We start from the raw sequence: 15773 nt of genomic DNA on the forward strand, positions 1-15773 counted from the left end.
GACATGTGCAGGTCTGGAGAGAGCAGCAGACAGTTAAAACTATACTTTTTCCCCATTTCTGACTATTTGAAGTTGCTGTTAGGTTCCTGGCACAGCTGATGGGTTTGGCTTGTGCGGGCCCTTTGATGTGATTCTCTGTCCTATCCAATGCCATATGTCAGTGAATTCATGTGAGGGAGACATAAACACTCCAAATAAGTGTAGATTCATGTTACAGCTCCACAGTCTTAAAGATCAAACGATGGGCCTACGAGTAAGCTGGCAACGTGGTGGTAGTGCAGCAGCTGTGGGTACAGGTTTGCCAGACACTGTAGAAATGAAATGTGCCTGTCATACCTGATTTAGACTCTTTAAGTACACTACATTTCTTATAACTCTTAAGTGCATTACTGTTTACTGAGATAAGGTACTGGTAAGGGGGACTGGCATTTGTTCCAAGGACACAAACAAATGATCAATGTGTTGATTTAAGAGAGTTTTTGGTTCTTTTCAGCTGCTACAGGCTATTGCGAGATGTTGCCTGGCCATTGCTTTTCCCCATTGTATATAGAGTACATTTCTGAGAGAGAGATGGAGAAAGAGAGAGAGAGAAACAGGAGGACACCACATATGAGCTGCAGCCTGGCCAACTCTGGGCTCGATCACAGTGGGGGCAGTTGCGTGAGAATGGGGGGGGCCCTGGAGCATGGCAAGAAATTATGTTTTCTCTTAATAAAATCCCTTGTTTTTCATCGGATGGTGAGAGGACAGGAAATCGGCTGTGTTCCAGCCTCATTACCATGCCCCCTTGGATAGGGTACAGTCCGTCATAATGATGCCTCTGTTGGCTGCAGCACCCCTTTGTACACTACTCAGCTTTGCCCTCTGACTTTACTGGCAGGCTCTCACGAGTGTTCAGCGACACAGGCCAAGATGAAACTCGTCTTCATTTGAGACAAAAAGTATGCCAGGAGACAGAATAGTGTTCTTTTACAGCACTGTTCTTATGTCACCCTTTCCTCATGCTTAGAAGCAGACACTACTTTAAGTCTTTGTCCTATAAAAGAATGCACTCTTGGGTGCAGATAATGAAGAATGCTGTCCAGGGTGAAGGGGGAGGAGTGAATTGCTGGACAGGAAGAGCAAATGGACTAATTGAAGAGTCTAAAAGGCATAAAACATCAGTTTCGATTGCACAGAAAACAGTTGAGCAGCATCAGATGCATTTTATGGTTATATGCATAAGGTACGGATCAGATCAGTACCTTATAAAAACAGGCAGATCAATTGATTAATGATGCAGTACTTGCTCTCAGCAACATCACAGTTGCTCTGTCATCACACAAGATAATGTTCATGTACAACTGACTGGTTTAAGAATAGACACTATTCAGCCAAGGTGGTACCAGTTCTATACATATACATATACATATACATATACATATACATATACATATAACAGACTCTGTAGTTAGAGTGCTGCTCTATTGTTGTTGGCTCTAGTGATGACCTCAAAGAACATTATTCAGGATTTGACTTCTCGTCATTACAAGGTAGATTCACTGGGCCAGGCTCCAATATTGTTAAGAGAATAAACATTGAATCACAAGATCAATACAGTCTACTGACTCTTCATTGCCAAATTTCTAACATGGCTTTCGGAACCAGTGGCCAAGCAGACCCGCATGCGTGTCCATGTATGTGTCCATATAGATGCATGACTGACTGAACATCTGCAGGGTGTAGGAGCAGAGAAGGCTCCTGCTGTCCGTACTTCCCTGTGAGAACCCACCCGGTTATATCTCCAGGCTCAAGACCCCCATGGCTCTCTGTCAGAATTCAGTGTATTCTGAGTCTAGGCTTTGTTTAATCACGAGGAATGCCTGGTTTTGTGGTGGCTTTTCACAGGAACATTTAAGTATACGCAATATGTATTCATATTATGTATTACACCTAAGCCATGGCAGCTGTACAGGTCTTCCCTAACCTTCCCCAATGTATGGCCCTACATTTTCAATTTGGTTATGTTTTCCACTATGACTACTCACATAGATGAGTCCAAATTTACCAATAGGTTTATTAATAACCACAAGCAGGCTGCTCCTATAAACTTCTCTGAAGTATGCTTTTCCAAAGGCTTTAAAAATCTTATGAAGATACTGACCAACTAAGCTAAGATCATTTAAAATGTTCCTATTTGCTTTTTTCCCCAAACCGCTTCCTGAGCCATGTGCGTAATACGGCCCAATTATTAAAAGACATGAGATGGAAACTCAATTAGTGTATCCCCTTGTGAGTGCACCAGGGCTCCTCTGGAGATGTCCTGAGATATTATGAAAGCAAAATGAGAACACTTGAGTGTTTTTACCTGCTGAGGGGTTATGCACTGTATTGTTGTTCTGGAAGGTTCCCTTCTGCCTCAGAAATTCTCATCCCTTTAATTATTCACCTGCTTTCTCCTGTCCAACATCTGAGCATCATGGATACACACAAGCAAGGACAATGCATTAGGAGGTCTGTTCATGTTCTTATAATTGAATAAAATAAAAGATGCAGTTTTGAAGGTTCTGAATGCTCTACTGCAATACCAAATCTATCAAGGTTTAAAATATTATAAACAATATAAGTTTTTTGGACAAATGAATTGCATTTAGCAAGTTTACTATTTAGATCGTCTTTGTAGACACTGTATATACTGCATGTAATGGACTGACAGGACACTGTTAAATAGATGGCTGACTATTACACTGCTCTAAATCTTTTTTTATTGTTTCATTATGAGGGTTTGTATGTTATTTAAGTGAAGTCATCGGCAGGAGCTGCTGGTATTTGAAGAATACATTCTGCAAAGGTCCTTTGCCCTCAGCAGTAGCTGCCAACACAATGTGCAGTCACACAAAAAGAAGTGCTGGAGAGAAAGAAGAAGGAATTTTTGATAAGCTCAGAACCCAGAGGAAGGCGCGAGGCAGAATGCCAGCTATGCAGAGCATTCACAACAATGTGTAGTGTTACCAGCCGGCTTGCACAAAGGCAGCGTTCTCTCAGCTGTCAAAGACGCCATTGTGGCACGAGGCGAGTAGAACTCAACCCGCTGCAGTCCATTATCACCCGCACATTCCGCTCCTGCTGCCCCCTGACGCACAAGGCGGTGTGTTTCCCTCCATTCAGGCCCTGTCTGTCCACGGGGCCCTTTTCTCTCCGAGCCCCGCCAGGATGTCCTACCCCCAGCTGGTGTGATGAAGTCAGGCAGGAGGCTCTTGTATGTTGGCGAAAAGGCCTGGTATGTTGCCCGCCGTGACGGGCCACCAGCACCTGACGAGGGGTGCACGGCTCTTACGGTGACGTGGCGCTTGACGCGTCCTGAAGGGTTGACGCCTCCCGGGGCCACGGCGTCAGTCAAGCGTGGGAAGCGGGAGTCGGCACGCGAACGCGACTCGAAAGGCGCACCGCAGCGAAGATTGTAATCTCTTTGAGGGAAAAGTGGGATAACAAGGGCTTTATCCTACTTATCCGTCTTCTGCCTCAAAGCAGGGCTGTGTTGCACAGCTGAAAGCAGCTCCTAACAGGATAAGATGGCTCAGGCCTGAGTGGAAGTGATACAAATTGTCAGCTAATTCCATTGTCCCTCTACTGCCCGGCCTTTGTCCTGACATCCAGCCTAGGCCTTGCACAACGGCAGGCCTGCTCTCACAGAGACCCAGCAGGTTTGCTTGTTCAGGCCTCGGCCCGCCTGTGGAGTGGCTGACACAAGCCAGCCTGGGCCCGCTGAGCTTTGGCAGGGTCTAGATCAGCTCCCCCGCTGGGTAGGGCTCAGACTGAGCGACAGGAGCCCCGGCCACTACTCCTCACCCACCCACTGCACCTCCTCAGCCAGACTGATTGACAGGTGTTTCGGGGGGCTGCCATCAGAGAGACATTTTACATATGTGAAGCGCCTCCCCCCTGTCATGTCATTCCTCCCTTGGTACTCAGTGTCATGTATGGTGCAGGTGGTAGCCTTTGTGGGATGGTGCGACCAGAACCCAGTCCTGCTTCTGGTTGGAAAAGGATCACTGCACCAGCAATGGGCTCCCATAGCTTGTCCAGTCAGCCCCAGTTGTGTGCAGGTAGGGGTTTACTCTGGTGAAGTTGGAAGTTGTGGAGCAGATGGTAAATTCCTAACTGCATTAGTGTCAACTGATGCAGTCCTCCCAGAACGTTTGTTTGAAGATTTGAATATCAAGTAATTTAATAGGCACTCATCTGTTGAGTATATTCTGACTTTAAGACCTTAAAGAGTGAGGCAGTTATGTAACAGCAAGAGATTGTTGTACAGGATCCTTGCATGATCCTCTGATGAACATGACAGCCTCAGCCAGAAGAAGTGTCATACACGTTCACAGCTGTCTGGATGTGTTTTATGAGTATGCTTCCTCTGCACTTCTTTATGCACTGTTATGCAAAGACAAACATCTGTCCTGCTTTCCTGATTCACAGTGCCAAAAGAACTGTTACTTAAACTTGTACTGCAGTTCTGGCTGGATCTAAGCATGCCTGCTTAGCAGTTCAGTTAACTATCTCATAGGTGTTCAAGATGGACAGGAGAGTGCTGATTATTGAGGACTGACTGCCGTAATTGGGAACGTGACAAAATTTTGACAGATCGCTTCCTGCATGAAGATCTGAGTCTGTTCTAACTCAATTAGCTGACAATGGCCATGTTTGAAGGGAGAGGAATACCAGCTGTGCCATTGTCTGAGAGCCTTTACTGTTTGTGTGTTTAGGCTGATTCGCCCCAACATGGGACTGCCGGAAAGTGGCAGGCTGGTGGAAGGCAGAGGAGCAGGCACCAGGGGATCAGGCCCCCAGAGGAACAAGCACCAGAGGATCAGGCCCCCAGAGGAACAAGCACCAGAGGATCAGGCCCCCAGAGCAACAAGTACCAGAGGATCAGGCCCCCAGAGGAACAAGCACCAGAGGATCAGGCTCCAGAGGATCAGGCCCCCAGAGGAACAAGCACCAGAGGATCAGGCCCCCAGAGGATCAGGCCCCCAGAGGAGCAGGCTCCAGAGGATCAGGCCCCCAGAGGATCAGGCCCCCAGAGGAGCAGGCTCCAGAGGATCAGGCCCCCAGAGGAACAAGCACCAGAGGATTGGGCCCCTAGAAGAACAGGCTCCAGAGGATCAGGCCCCCAGAGAAACAAGCACCAGAGGATCGGGCCCCCAGAGCCCTCACACTTCTCTGTGTCACTCACACTCTGAACAAATCTGCAGCCCTCTTAAGAGTATCTATCTGCTGCCTTATCCATTAGTGTGTGTGCAGTGTGGTTATGATAATGTGGAGAAACTGCACTGGGTGCAGAGAAACAAATCTTACCTGCTTCCTCTTCCTCTCATTTTGTGCCCTTTTGAAACTCCACAGCTCTCAGAATAATATAGAATAGAAAAACCTGTATGTAGCGGTTTATTCTTCTGCAATGGAGATGAAAACTGCCATTCTTTTGTCTAATTGGCAGCACGGTGAAACTTGTGGAGTGATGTCTCCTCACTGGTACTGACGTTAATGCATTTAATGAGCTTCCCGAGAAGCGCAGGATTTGTTAAATGTTTCACAGTGTTTGCTGTCAGGCTGCCATAATCCTCCAAGACTTTTATTCTGGGTAGTCCTAATGTGCCTTACCACATTGCTGACGGGAGCATGAATCCCCGATGGCTGTGCACTCTCTGGAAGACCTTGGCGTTTCTACAGTGTACTCTTCTTGCCTGTGCTGAGGCTGTGTAAGATTAATGCAGATGCCTGTCTGACTCCTTCATAACTGCAGATTGCGTTCTGACACCACTAGCCTTTAGGGCTGCAACCTTGCTTTTGGCACAGTGAGCTACTCTATGTTCTAATGTGATTCAAAATGAGCTATTGACAAACTACAGCATTGGAAGAAGCGTGTCAGTGGGATGTTTGAGTGCAAAAGTAACTCTGGCTTGGCATTGTTCTGGTCACCAAAACCCTCAATGGTCCCTGGTTCACCCTCTAAATGTCTACTAACTGGCCCCTTTGAGGTAGGCTTCAAATACACAGTGGCGCTGTGAATTTACATTCCGCTACAGCTGTTGACTTTGCTGGGCTGTGAAGGGGCCATGCAGACGAGGCCCCGGCCCCGTTGCAGAACACACTGAACTCATTGTGAGCACAGGAAGCCAGAAGCAAGGCACCGAGTAAAAAGGACAACATGTGAAGCAGATGTGGGCTGTTGTGCCGGGGCCCACACAGATCACTGCCAAGCTCCTGAGCCGCGGAAACAGGTGGAAAGTGCCCGCTAATCTCTTATTAAAATGGAGAAGTATGCTAGCTATGCTGTGTTATTCTGGTCCTTGGCTAAGGACTGCCTCTCATTACCTAACAGGGGTTTTGTTGAGCCTACAAACATGGAATAAATAACCAAGCAAAGGTCATGGCAGAGGAAGTTCTGCTTTGTTCTGTTTATATATATATATATATGTGTGTGTGTGTGTGTGTGTGTGTGTGTGTGTGTGTGTGTGTGTGTGTGTATTTACACAAGTAAATAGCAAATACACAATGCTTTTATTCTTCATATTATGATTGTCTTCCATGGCATCTTTGCTACATGCTGTTGGGATCTGGAGTAAGCGTGGGCCGGACAAGATGCTAGAATGGACGGGCAGACTGGTCAGTGCTGCGGGTGTGTGTGTGTGTGTATGTGTGTGTGTGTGTGTGTGTGTGTGAGGGTCCCACCTGCTCCAGCTGCAGGCCGTCTGTCAGCAGCCAGGATGTGTTTGGACTCAACTAGTGGAAGCTGAGGTGCAGCTAGGGACACGCCTCCTAATGAGTCTCCACCTCTCATCGCATGACCACAAGCTGCAGTGATTAGTACCACTAATGAAAATATTTTGCATGCTGTGACCTTACCCAGACCGGACTTGCTCTCTGGGGAATAGCGAGATACAGCTCGGAAACTGGGTGTTTGCTCTGTGTCTTGGCTCCAAAGTGCAAAACACAGGTCTATAGTACAGAACCACCACTGAATACATTACTGGAATGCTTTCTAAAATTTATTGCTTTTGAAAGAGATCTAAGCTTGATTTTTAAAAATGTATCTTACTTTTGTTATATTCTTCCTCGCTACAAAGTGTAAGTGGATAAGAGTTGTGGGTGGTATGTACAATAAAAAAATGCTATTGGGCACTTAAAATAAATAAAAGAGGTCATGCTCTTTGAAAGTTCTGGTTCCAAAATGTGAAGTGAGATTTGTTTGGTAACAATGATCAGCCAGCTGGTTCGAAGGCTATGAGCTTCTGTCGTGTGCCCTGTGTGACAAAAAGCCATGCGTTTCCTTTAAAAAAAAGTAGGTCTACTTAAGTACAAAAAGCTCCTGGTATGAGAGCTGGATGGGAAAGTAGCTACATACATAAGTAAAGTTTACCTAAAGGTATCAGTAGTGTTACTTACTTAGACACAAAAATGTCTGTCTTTTCTGATGTCTGTGGTTTTACTAAGTGTAGGTGTTTTTATAGTTAAAAAAAATAATTCCATAAAATTGACAGTAGAGAGTCCTAATTTGACTGTTTACACCTCATGTAAGTGAGATCAGTGATTAGTAAGAATGAGAGTAGAGAACTAGGGTAGAGAAAAAGAGTACTTTCAGCATAAAATCTTGTAAGACGCGCATATCTGTTCAGTAATACATGCAGCCAGGTGAAGCTCTTAGTCGACCCCATGGAGTGAGCTGCAGTTTAGAGCACTAATACTGTATGTGAGATGCATGAAGAAAGAAACATGAGTAATGGGAAACAGAAAGCCACACATACTCACATATTTTCACTCCTAAGAAATGCTTCCTGTCATAGAAAATTCCCTTATATCTCCATCTACAGCCCATATTATCTACACTGTCCTGCAATACTAAATATTTGATAGTATCATTAGACTTTTATTGCTGGGTGTGAAAAAGAGGAAACTAAACTGTCAGTAAGGGCGAAGAATGTGCTTTCATTACTCGGTGGGTGGGCAAGAGCTCTGCAGGTGGAGAGAGCTGAAATGCTGAATTGATAGAGGTTTAAGCCTAATTATAAACATCCATCAGTGTTGGCCGAACACCATGTTTTAAGTCATGTTTCACTTTGATGTACTGATATGTCAGTTGTCATTATTTCCACCGATCACATGCCTGCACCACTCATCCAGCAGTGCTGTGCAAATTAATTTATTTACAGGCAATGCTATATTGTGCTAAGACAAGTAAACAGAATCTGTGATGTTTGAGGCCTAAGAAACCATTACATTTAATTTTAATTAAAACCAGTCAACCTTTAATCTTCAGTTGATACTGATTGGTGCTATGATCTGAGCTACTCTACCAAACAGTCTGTTTGAAATTAGTTAAATAATTAGTAGTCAGCTGGTACTGAAAACAGAGGGCTCCAATCAAAGGACATGTGCAGTTTAATAAAACCATCATGCTCCATTTAACTCATCTTATATGGGTGTTGACATGTATTGGCTGAAGAAAATGGACCCTGCCTTTAATATCCAAACACAACCAGTGTGGAGTGTTTCATCTCCAATGGCTTGCATGCGGAAAGCAAATTAGCAAAATTATTCCTCCAAATTGGAAGAGAAATTGGCATGTGAATGTTAGGGGCAGAACAGGGCTGGTCTGAGTGCACTTTATGATTGCCATATGGACTTTGCTCAGAAAACACAGGCGTTCCAAGGGCATGTAACGAAACTCAAAAGGCTGTATTTATGCAGTCTCACATCCAGGCAGCTGGCATTGTGTTTTTGTTAGACTAATCATGTGCTCTATTACGCAGGAATGGCAATGGGTGGTGAAGGAGAGAGACACGCTCTGACACTGCGATGCTCCACATATCCCACCCTGGACGACAGATCTGGCCCCTTAGGACAGTCCCCTTTCGCACGGTCCTGGTTTTAGTGCCACTGGCTGAAGTGATTGTAAAACTACACATTTCACATACGTATTCAACTGAAGCAGTGAATTGGTTTCTGAAACTACCCTCTTCACTTTATTGAGGTTTTTTTTTTTTTGTTTTTTGGGTTTGTTTGTTTTTTTAAAGTTTTTTTCCATCTCAAGAACATAGCTTCAGGGGATGTCTGATGGACATTTACTCAAATGTACCAATTTAAGTCTCTTAACCTCTTTAATACAGTCTTGTTGTAAAGACCTATACAAACATTTTCAATGTATTAAATCTATAACTACAACTATTCAATATATTTTATATGATCCTTTCAAAATCTGATACTCACTTTACTGATATGTCACCATATGGTAAACCAGTTTAAAATTACTGCACCAAACCATCATCTGTTTTTCACTGCATTTTAAGGCTTTTCGGTTTCCTTAGCAGCCCAGATATGAACATTGGTGCAAATTGGACAAAGACATGCACAGAGATTACCTTACGACTATGGCAAAAACAATTCCTTTATTTACACCAAATCCTCTTAGAATATATTTGTCACTAATGTTTGTGATCATTTTCTGACAACCAAATAAATCTATCAGAACAGTCACTCAGTATTGTGTTCTACGGCGTACTACATGTGCACATGGACCTATTTTGGGGTATATCCTGGCCTTATGAACTGTCATCTGGTTGGTTCAGCAGTGCCTGCGGTGTGTCCAAAGGGTATCAGTAGGAGCCCTGAGAGAATTAGCATACAAGTGCATTACATGTTAATGGAGGGGCTACAAGGCAAGTGCTTTGATTCCTCTGTTCCAGCCAGGAGCTGCATGTTTCCAGTGGCTGATTTCCTGAGGGAGGGTCTGAGCCTGGAGTGCAGGCTGGAGGGAGATCTGCCGTTCTTTTCCTGTGTACTACTGAGACAACGCTGGAGAAAGTGGAGCCTCGTTTCCAAGTAGAGCTGGAGGTCCCTGCGATGCCAAACGGCCACTTAATCCTAGCAGGCAATGAAGAGCAGGATAGGATTTAAAAAAAATGCATGACATTTTAACATTTTTATATACTTTCCAACCAAAAAAGTATATATATATAAAATGACAGATGAGTACAATGGTGAAGACCTTTCAGTAACCACTTCATGGTGTAAAGGAAAGCTTTCATTTTTTATTTTGAAATTTAATGTAAAATACATGTTTGCTCTGCCTAAGACTTGGACTATAGAAATGATGAGGAGCATTTGTTTACATACACACTTTCTGTGAATGATCGATATAGTCCAGCACGTCAACAGTTTGCTCCAGATGTGTAATTGAAATTGTTAAACCATCCAGAGTCTTGGTGTATGAGCCTTTGCATGGCAGGCATGACACTAGGATGCTCAGAACTCTTATTCTGCGAGACAGTATTGATCAGCCGTGCGGTGCCTCCTGCGCGGAGAGAACAAAACAAGCTCCAGCGTTATCAGTGAGTATGCCGCAAACGGGCCAGCATTCTCGGCTTGTTTATCTCTCTCCTGGCAATGTCCACGCAGCTCTCTATCCACCTCATTCATTTTGCACTCTGTGTCTGTTAGGGCCACTTGAGAAGCTCATATTACTTTGCTCTAGATGAGACCTCCTGTTCTCTGCACCGCCAGACTTATATAACCAGGAGCAGCAATTAGCAGAGCCCCAGTGCCGTGTATCATTCTGCTTCGAGTGGGACTATTCATCCTCTAGAACACAATTACCGCCATTATTCAAGATATGTCATTGCATTTCAATGACCAACCTTGCGATATTATTTAATGCTCAAAACAGGCAACTAAGCAGGAGGGGTACTGGTGAAACAATTAATAGTTTAGTTGACGGGTGGAGGCCTGAGAGAGAACCTGTAACCAATTCCTATAACACAGAACTCTGTTGTTGTATTTAAAACGCATAATCTCAGTGCAGTAGGCAACTCATACAAATGTGTGTAAAATAAACGTCATGTTTTCATTTAAAGAACTTTTTATAATGATGAACTGGACATTGACAATATAAACAGTATAAATGCCCATATGAGCATTATCAACCTAGAGGACACTTTTAAAGAAATAATAAATAGTTCTGAAAGATGCCACAGACAGGAATATTAGGGGTGAGTCCTGGCATCTGGCCAGAGATTCTACTCCCAGAAGATGTATGCTGAAACACTCTCAATCCCAACAGATGTCTGTTAGGATGAAAATACAGTTTCTGGCACTAGGATCCCCTCAAATATTTGAAGCTGTAGTCCTCCAAATTAATATCCAGTTTCACCCTGGAGCACATATTGGGCAATTTTTGCATTCTTCGGCTGACTTTTGGTCATTCCTCAGAAACAGAAAATCTCCACATTCCTATGTTTTATCTAAACCTGAGTATGGATTTGTCTGCAGACATGTTTGTTGTGGACAGTCTTAAAACTGACATTCACTCACCGTCATTTTGATTTGGACTTCTTAGTTAAACAGGAAGTGCATTGCATGTTTGACATTTAAATAAATATACAGTACCATGTCTCAGGATGCACTGAACTTTGAGGAGCTTCAGAGTGTTTGTGGTTTTGTGGAAAAAAGTGGTTGTCCTGCTGGATTTGAATGGAATGACACTATTCCTTCTGGGATTCTTACTGGTCTCTGCGTTTTCCCAAAATTGGTCAAAACTCTCATCAGACTTGGGCTACAGTAAAACCCTTTAGAGGAGACTTTAAAGTCATTAAAGCACCCTATAATTTACTGATGATTTATTCATTTAGTTTACATTGTAAAATAATTTAGTATACCTACTCAAAAATAACACCTTTAACTGAATACTGACAACAACTTGACCTGCTTAATGCTTGGCCAGCATGTCCAATCACCATAACATATTTGCCAATAAAACTTAGCAATTTATTTTAGCACTGAAAGCAATTGCATTTTATCAAACAGCAAACAATATAACAAAACAATTAATTTACACTTTGGTAGAAACAGTTTGCACGAACTACTCACAAAATTCACAAATCTGTAGATCACAAGACAAAATATATTAAAGTAAATAAAAGCTTCTATTTGAATAAGGCTGCTACTCAAACATTCGAACATTTATAACCATATAAACAGAGGACGGCCCTTAAATGTACCAAAACAGGCAGTCCATTCAACAGAACCAGTGGTAGGTACATAAAAGTACATAGAAGCTTTTGAACATCAGCCACTAAATAAGAAAAGTTCAATGTGGTTTACAAAAAGTAGGAAAATATACCTCTTAGACTCTGATATATTTAAGTGGCTTCCTTCATTGTCGATCCTCTGAGAGTGCTCTTTGAGAGACCAGGTGGATGAGTGTGCCAGATGAGTTCATTAACGACTCTCTCTCCACGTGCACTGCCCAGACACAATGATCCAAACAGGACACTTTGCTTTTACAGAAAGGCTGCTTCTCTCAAAATTCATTTTTGTGCTCGTCTCATTCGTGGAGACAAAGTTTCCATTCCTGAGTCGCTTCCTAGGAAATCTGAAAGCTTTCCAGGGAGAGATTCCACAGTGGGACTCTGGGCCATCTTTTCTCTTATGTCACAGGTGATCTGCTTCAAGGCTGTGTGTCAGCAGCAGATATTCTCCATTTCAGAACCAGACACTGGCTTTGGCTTTGTCCTGATCCAGTGCTGTTGGACAAAAAATAGAGCACTGTATTGTTTGTACACTCAGGGCAGTCTTAGGAGTCTAAGATACATGGACAAAGTTTGCTTCTTTTTGATAGATCTGAGCACAAATGTGTTCAAGTGAGTTCAAAATGTGGAGGCTCCTACTGTGTATTCAGCAACTGGGCTGCAGTAATGGAATATCAGAACTGATTATGAGATTAAAGGAGTCTCTGCTCCTCTTCCTCTTACCTGTGTCATAGATATCCACAGTCCCATGAAATGCTGCTGGCCAGCTGGGAGCTGCACAGCCACTGGGTTCCAGCTCTGTCTTCACCCCCTCTGCACTGGCGGAAGGGCTACAGGATGGCCGCATGCTGGGAAGCAGGAGGGGGTTGAAACGTGGATCCAGGGTGGCGCTGTGGGTGTGATGGAGCATCGCGTGGGTGTGGGGATGGGGCTGGCGGGGGTGCATGTGAGGGTACATCTCATGGACATGAGGGTAACCAGCTCCACCCTGGCTGCCTAGGCTGTAGGGCCAGGAGTCAGGCAGGGCTGATGGAGGAGGGAGGCCAGGCTGGGCAAGGCTGGGGCCGCTCCAGACGCCAGTGTCTGCAGTGTGGAAGGCAGCGGTGTGGGAAAAGTCGCTGTGACCAGTGGAGACGCACGGGCTGGTCTGAGACGGGTAACTGCTGCTCCACAGAGAGCAGGGCAGCGAGCTACACTGACCCTCCGGGAGCGAGCCCACATCTGTTAAGCACAAGCACCCAGTTAATCACTAAACCACACATACACAGATGTAAATATGTCTATATCTATATATGCTTAGATTGTATGTTAAAAGGTTGTCATGGCAATATACATTTCCTCCCCTTACCTTTCCACAGAGCTCCAGAGGAGATTCTGTTGCCCTTGGGATCGTTGGTGAAGGCACTTGGTTGGCTGAGGGCACGGGAAAAGTGCTCATCCACCACGTCCCCGATGTCCCCATGGAAATACGTGAAAAGCACACATCTGGAGCTCAGGTACTCTGCCTCAGCAGGCTGTGTCTCCTTACACCTGGCCTCCGCAACCTCACCCTGCTCCTCCTCTCTCCGCATCTTGGACTCAGTCCTGGGCTTCTCAGCTGGCTTGACTTGGCCACCGTGTGGAGACAAGCTGGTGCAGTCCTGCATCCTGCTGTAGGCAGTAAACTTCTTCTGCACACACATACCAAATACAGAAGATGACTGTGAGAAGTTGGGGTTTTAAAAAATATGCCCCTACATTTATGACCATCTTGGACTATAAACAGATCAGATATTTGAGAATTCTCATTCTGAATCGCTGGACTGCTGCTTGTACTTGACACCTTAGTGGTGTGCTGTCCATACTGCGCTAATGAACTGCAGTACCACTGAACTTAAAGCTCTTAGTGCTGATGTAATATCTGGAGTGAGGGACTACAAAGACGCAGTCATCGTTCATTTCTTGGAATGTCACTTTCTCTAATGTGTTGTTTGGGTTCCTGAAAGTTTGGGTTCTTGAGTCTAAAAATACACAATTAGACTAAAAAACAAAAAACAAAAACAGCTTTGTGATTGACTGTTTGTTTTGGCAATCATGCCGACATAATCTTGACTGATTTCCTTCCAACTTAATACATATCCTACTTTATATATATCTTTAAATGAGGCTATATTTTCTTTCTTTCTCTCTCTCTCTCTCTCTCTCTCTCTCTCTCTCTCTCTCACACACACACACACACACACACACACAAATCAACTACATCAAAAGTCCTATATTGGGTAGTTCACATCTGCCCCTAGCCAAAAAGAAACTCGTAGAAGTGTCTTCATGTTTTACTACTTAAAAGATGCTGTCGCTAATTTCCAAAAGCACGCCACGTATGTTATATAACAGTAAAGCGCCCTCTGGACGTCTCAGCGAAAAGTGACAGAAGAAACACATGCCGTTCTCAGGTTTTGAAGCGCTGTGCATGTCGAGGCTCTGGCAGAGGGACCTACCTCCTGCTGTTGGCGGTGGTGGTGATGGTAGTATGCCGCTTTATAGGCTGCTGCCGCCGCCGGTGTCGCTGGCAGGTAATGATGAGCTCCATAATTTTGATGATACATAACATCCAGACAACTCATGTCAGAGGGCAGTAATCTCGAAAGCTCTTCGGAAACGGCTGCTGTGGGCTCCTCACTGAGAGATAAATGCTTTTGCCATCCTTAGCCTTTTTATAAACCTGAGCTTTGACAAAAGCGCTGCAGTTTGTAAAGGCAAAGATTAGCATAAAAAAGTGTCCCCATCGAGACTTCACCACCTACAGCTCATAGATCAAAATAAAGGAATAAACGCAAGGAATTTTCTCTAAAGAGTCGCGAAAGTTGTACGTGCTTCGCTGATTGGATGGAAGTTTAGTGCGAAGCACGCTGATTGGACGAGATGCACAGAGTCATACACCCATTTCAGGTTCGGGCGACAGAATCTGTGACCAGTGATAAATATGGGATGAATTCTCAGAAGGAAACCGAGGAAATTACTGATCAAAAAAGCCTACATAACAGTTTGTAACTGTCAAAAATGAATTATAATTATAAAACCAGATATACTGCGACGGGATACTGAATTGCAGGTATATTTTTTGGATTAATAAATGTAATATGTATTTATTCTATTTCCAGCATGTGTAGCTGCTGATACCTGATAGTATGATGTGGATTGAGTACAATTGTAAAATTAAATTGAGTAAGATTAAATACTAATTTATCATCCCTATATTTCTAAGCATCTTGTTATACTTATTATGCATCTAACTCTATTTAGGCTTGCTAGCTGTGAGCAACGTTCTAAGTTTAGCAACAATTTGTTTGTTCTCCCTCATTAGTAAATTTTGGATCAGGAATTTTGAATTTGCTGCCACCTGCCGGAGGTACTGGGATGGGTAGCTCATCTCTAAATGTATCAGAAGTAATCTGACTAGATTTCACCTTCTGTATTGGATCAAATTCCCAGATCCTCTAATAAAATATATAGATGTTAACATTTAAACCAAACCAGAAAACTGTCTGATGATATTTGAAAATTGTGCCCTTGGGTTATAAAAGCTAATTGCAATCTGATATGTCTCTTGCCTGTAAATACTTTAAGATTATGGATCTAAATATCTGAAGCTTGATTTGTAATGTAATAGAACTGTACAGTAAAGTGCAGTCACTTGTTTCTGTAGCCAGGCCCAGATTGTATGGTCTGCCAGCA

The 15773-nt window shown here is 43.7% G+C and overlaps 1 protein-coding gene across 1 annotated transcript; it reads right to left on the minus strand.

Annotated features, from left to right (window-relative positions):
• Positions 1-11774: 11774 nt before the first annotated feature.
• Positions 11775-15253, minus strand: vgll3 (vestigial-like family member 3). Its single transcript, XM_027009544.2, has 4 exons — positions 14537-15253; positions 13408-13729; positions 12783-13280; positions 11775-12554 (listed from the first exon to the last, which is right to left on the minus strand). The coding sequence occupies exons 1-4, from the start codon at positions 14660-14662 to the stop codon at positions 12514-12516; spliced, it is 987 nt and encodes a 328-aa protein (XP_026865345.2). The 5' UTR covers positions 14663-15253; the 3' UTR covers positions 11775-12513.
• Between the last annotated feature and the right edge of the window lie 520 nt (positions 15254-15773).

This window comes from Electrophorus electricus, chromosome 2, assembly GCF_013358815.1.
Source record: "Electrophorus electricus isolate fEleEle1 chromosome 2, fEleEle1.pri, whole genome shotgun sequence".
In the NCBI taxonomy this organism is placed as follows: domain Eukaryota; kingdom Metazoa; phylum Chordata; class Actinopteri; order Gymnotiformes; family Gymnotidae; genus Electrophorus; species Electrophorus electricus.

Bases quoted from the DNA above. Each gene is read 5' to 3' on its own strand.
- vgll3 (XM_027009544.2), bottom strand. From the start codon at position 14,662: ATGAGTTGTCTGGATGTTATGTATCATCAAAATTATGGAGCTCATCAT. The intron at 13,730-14,536 runs GTAGGTCCCTCT...ATGTGTGTGCAG, and splicing joins ACCACCGCCAACAGCAGGAG to AAGAAGTTTACTGCCTACAG. The intron at 13,281-13,407 runs GTAAGGGGAGGA...TGTGCTTAACAG, and splicing joins CTCTGGAGCTCTGTGGAAAG to ATGTGGGCTCGCTCCCGGAG.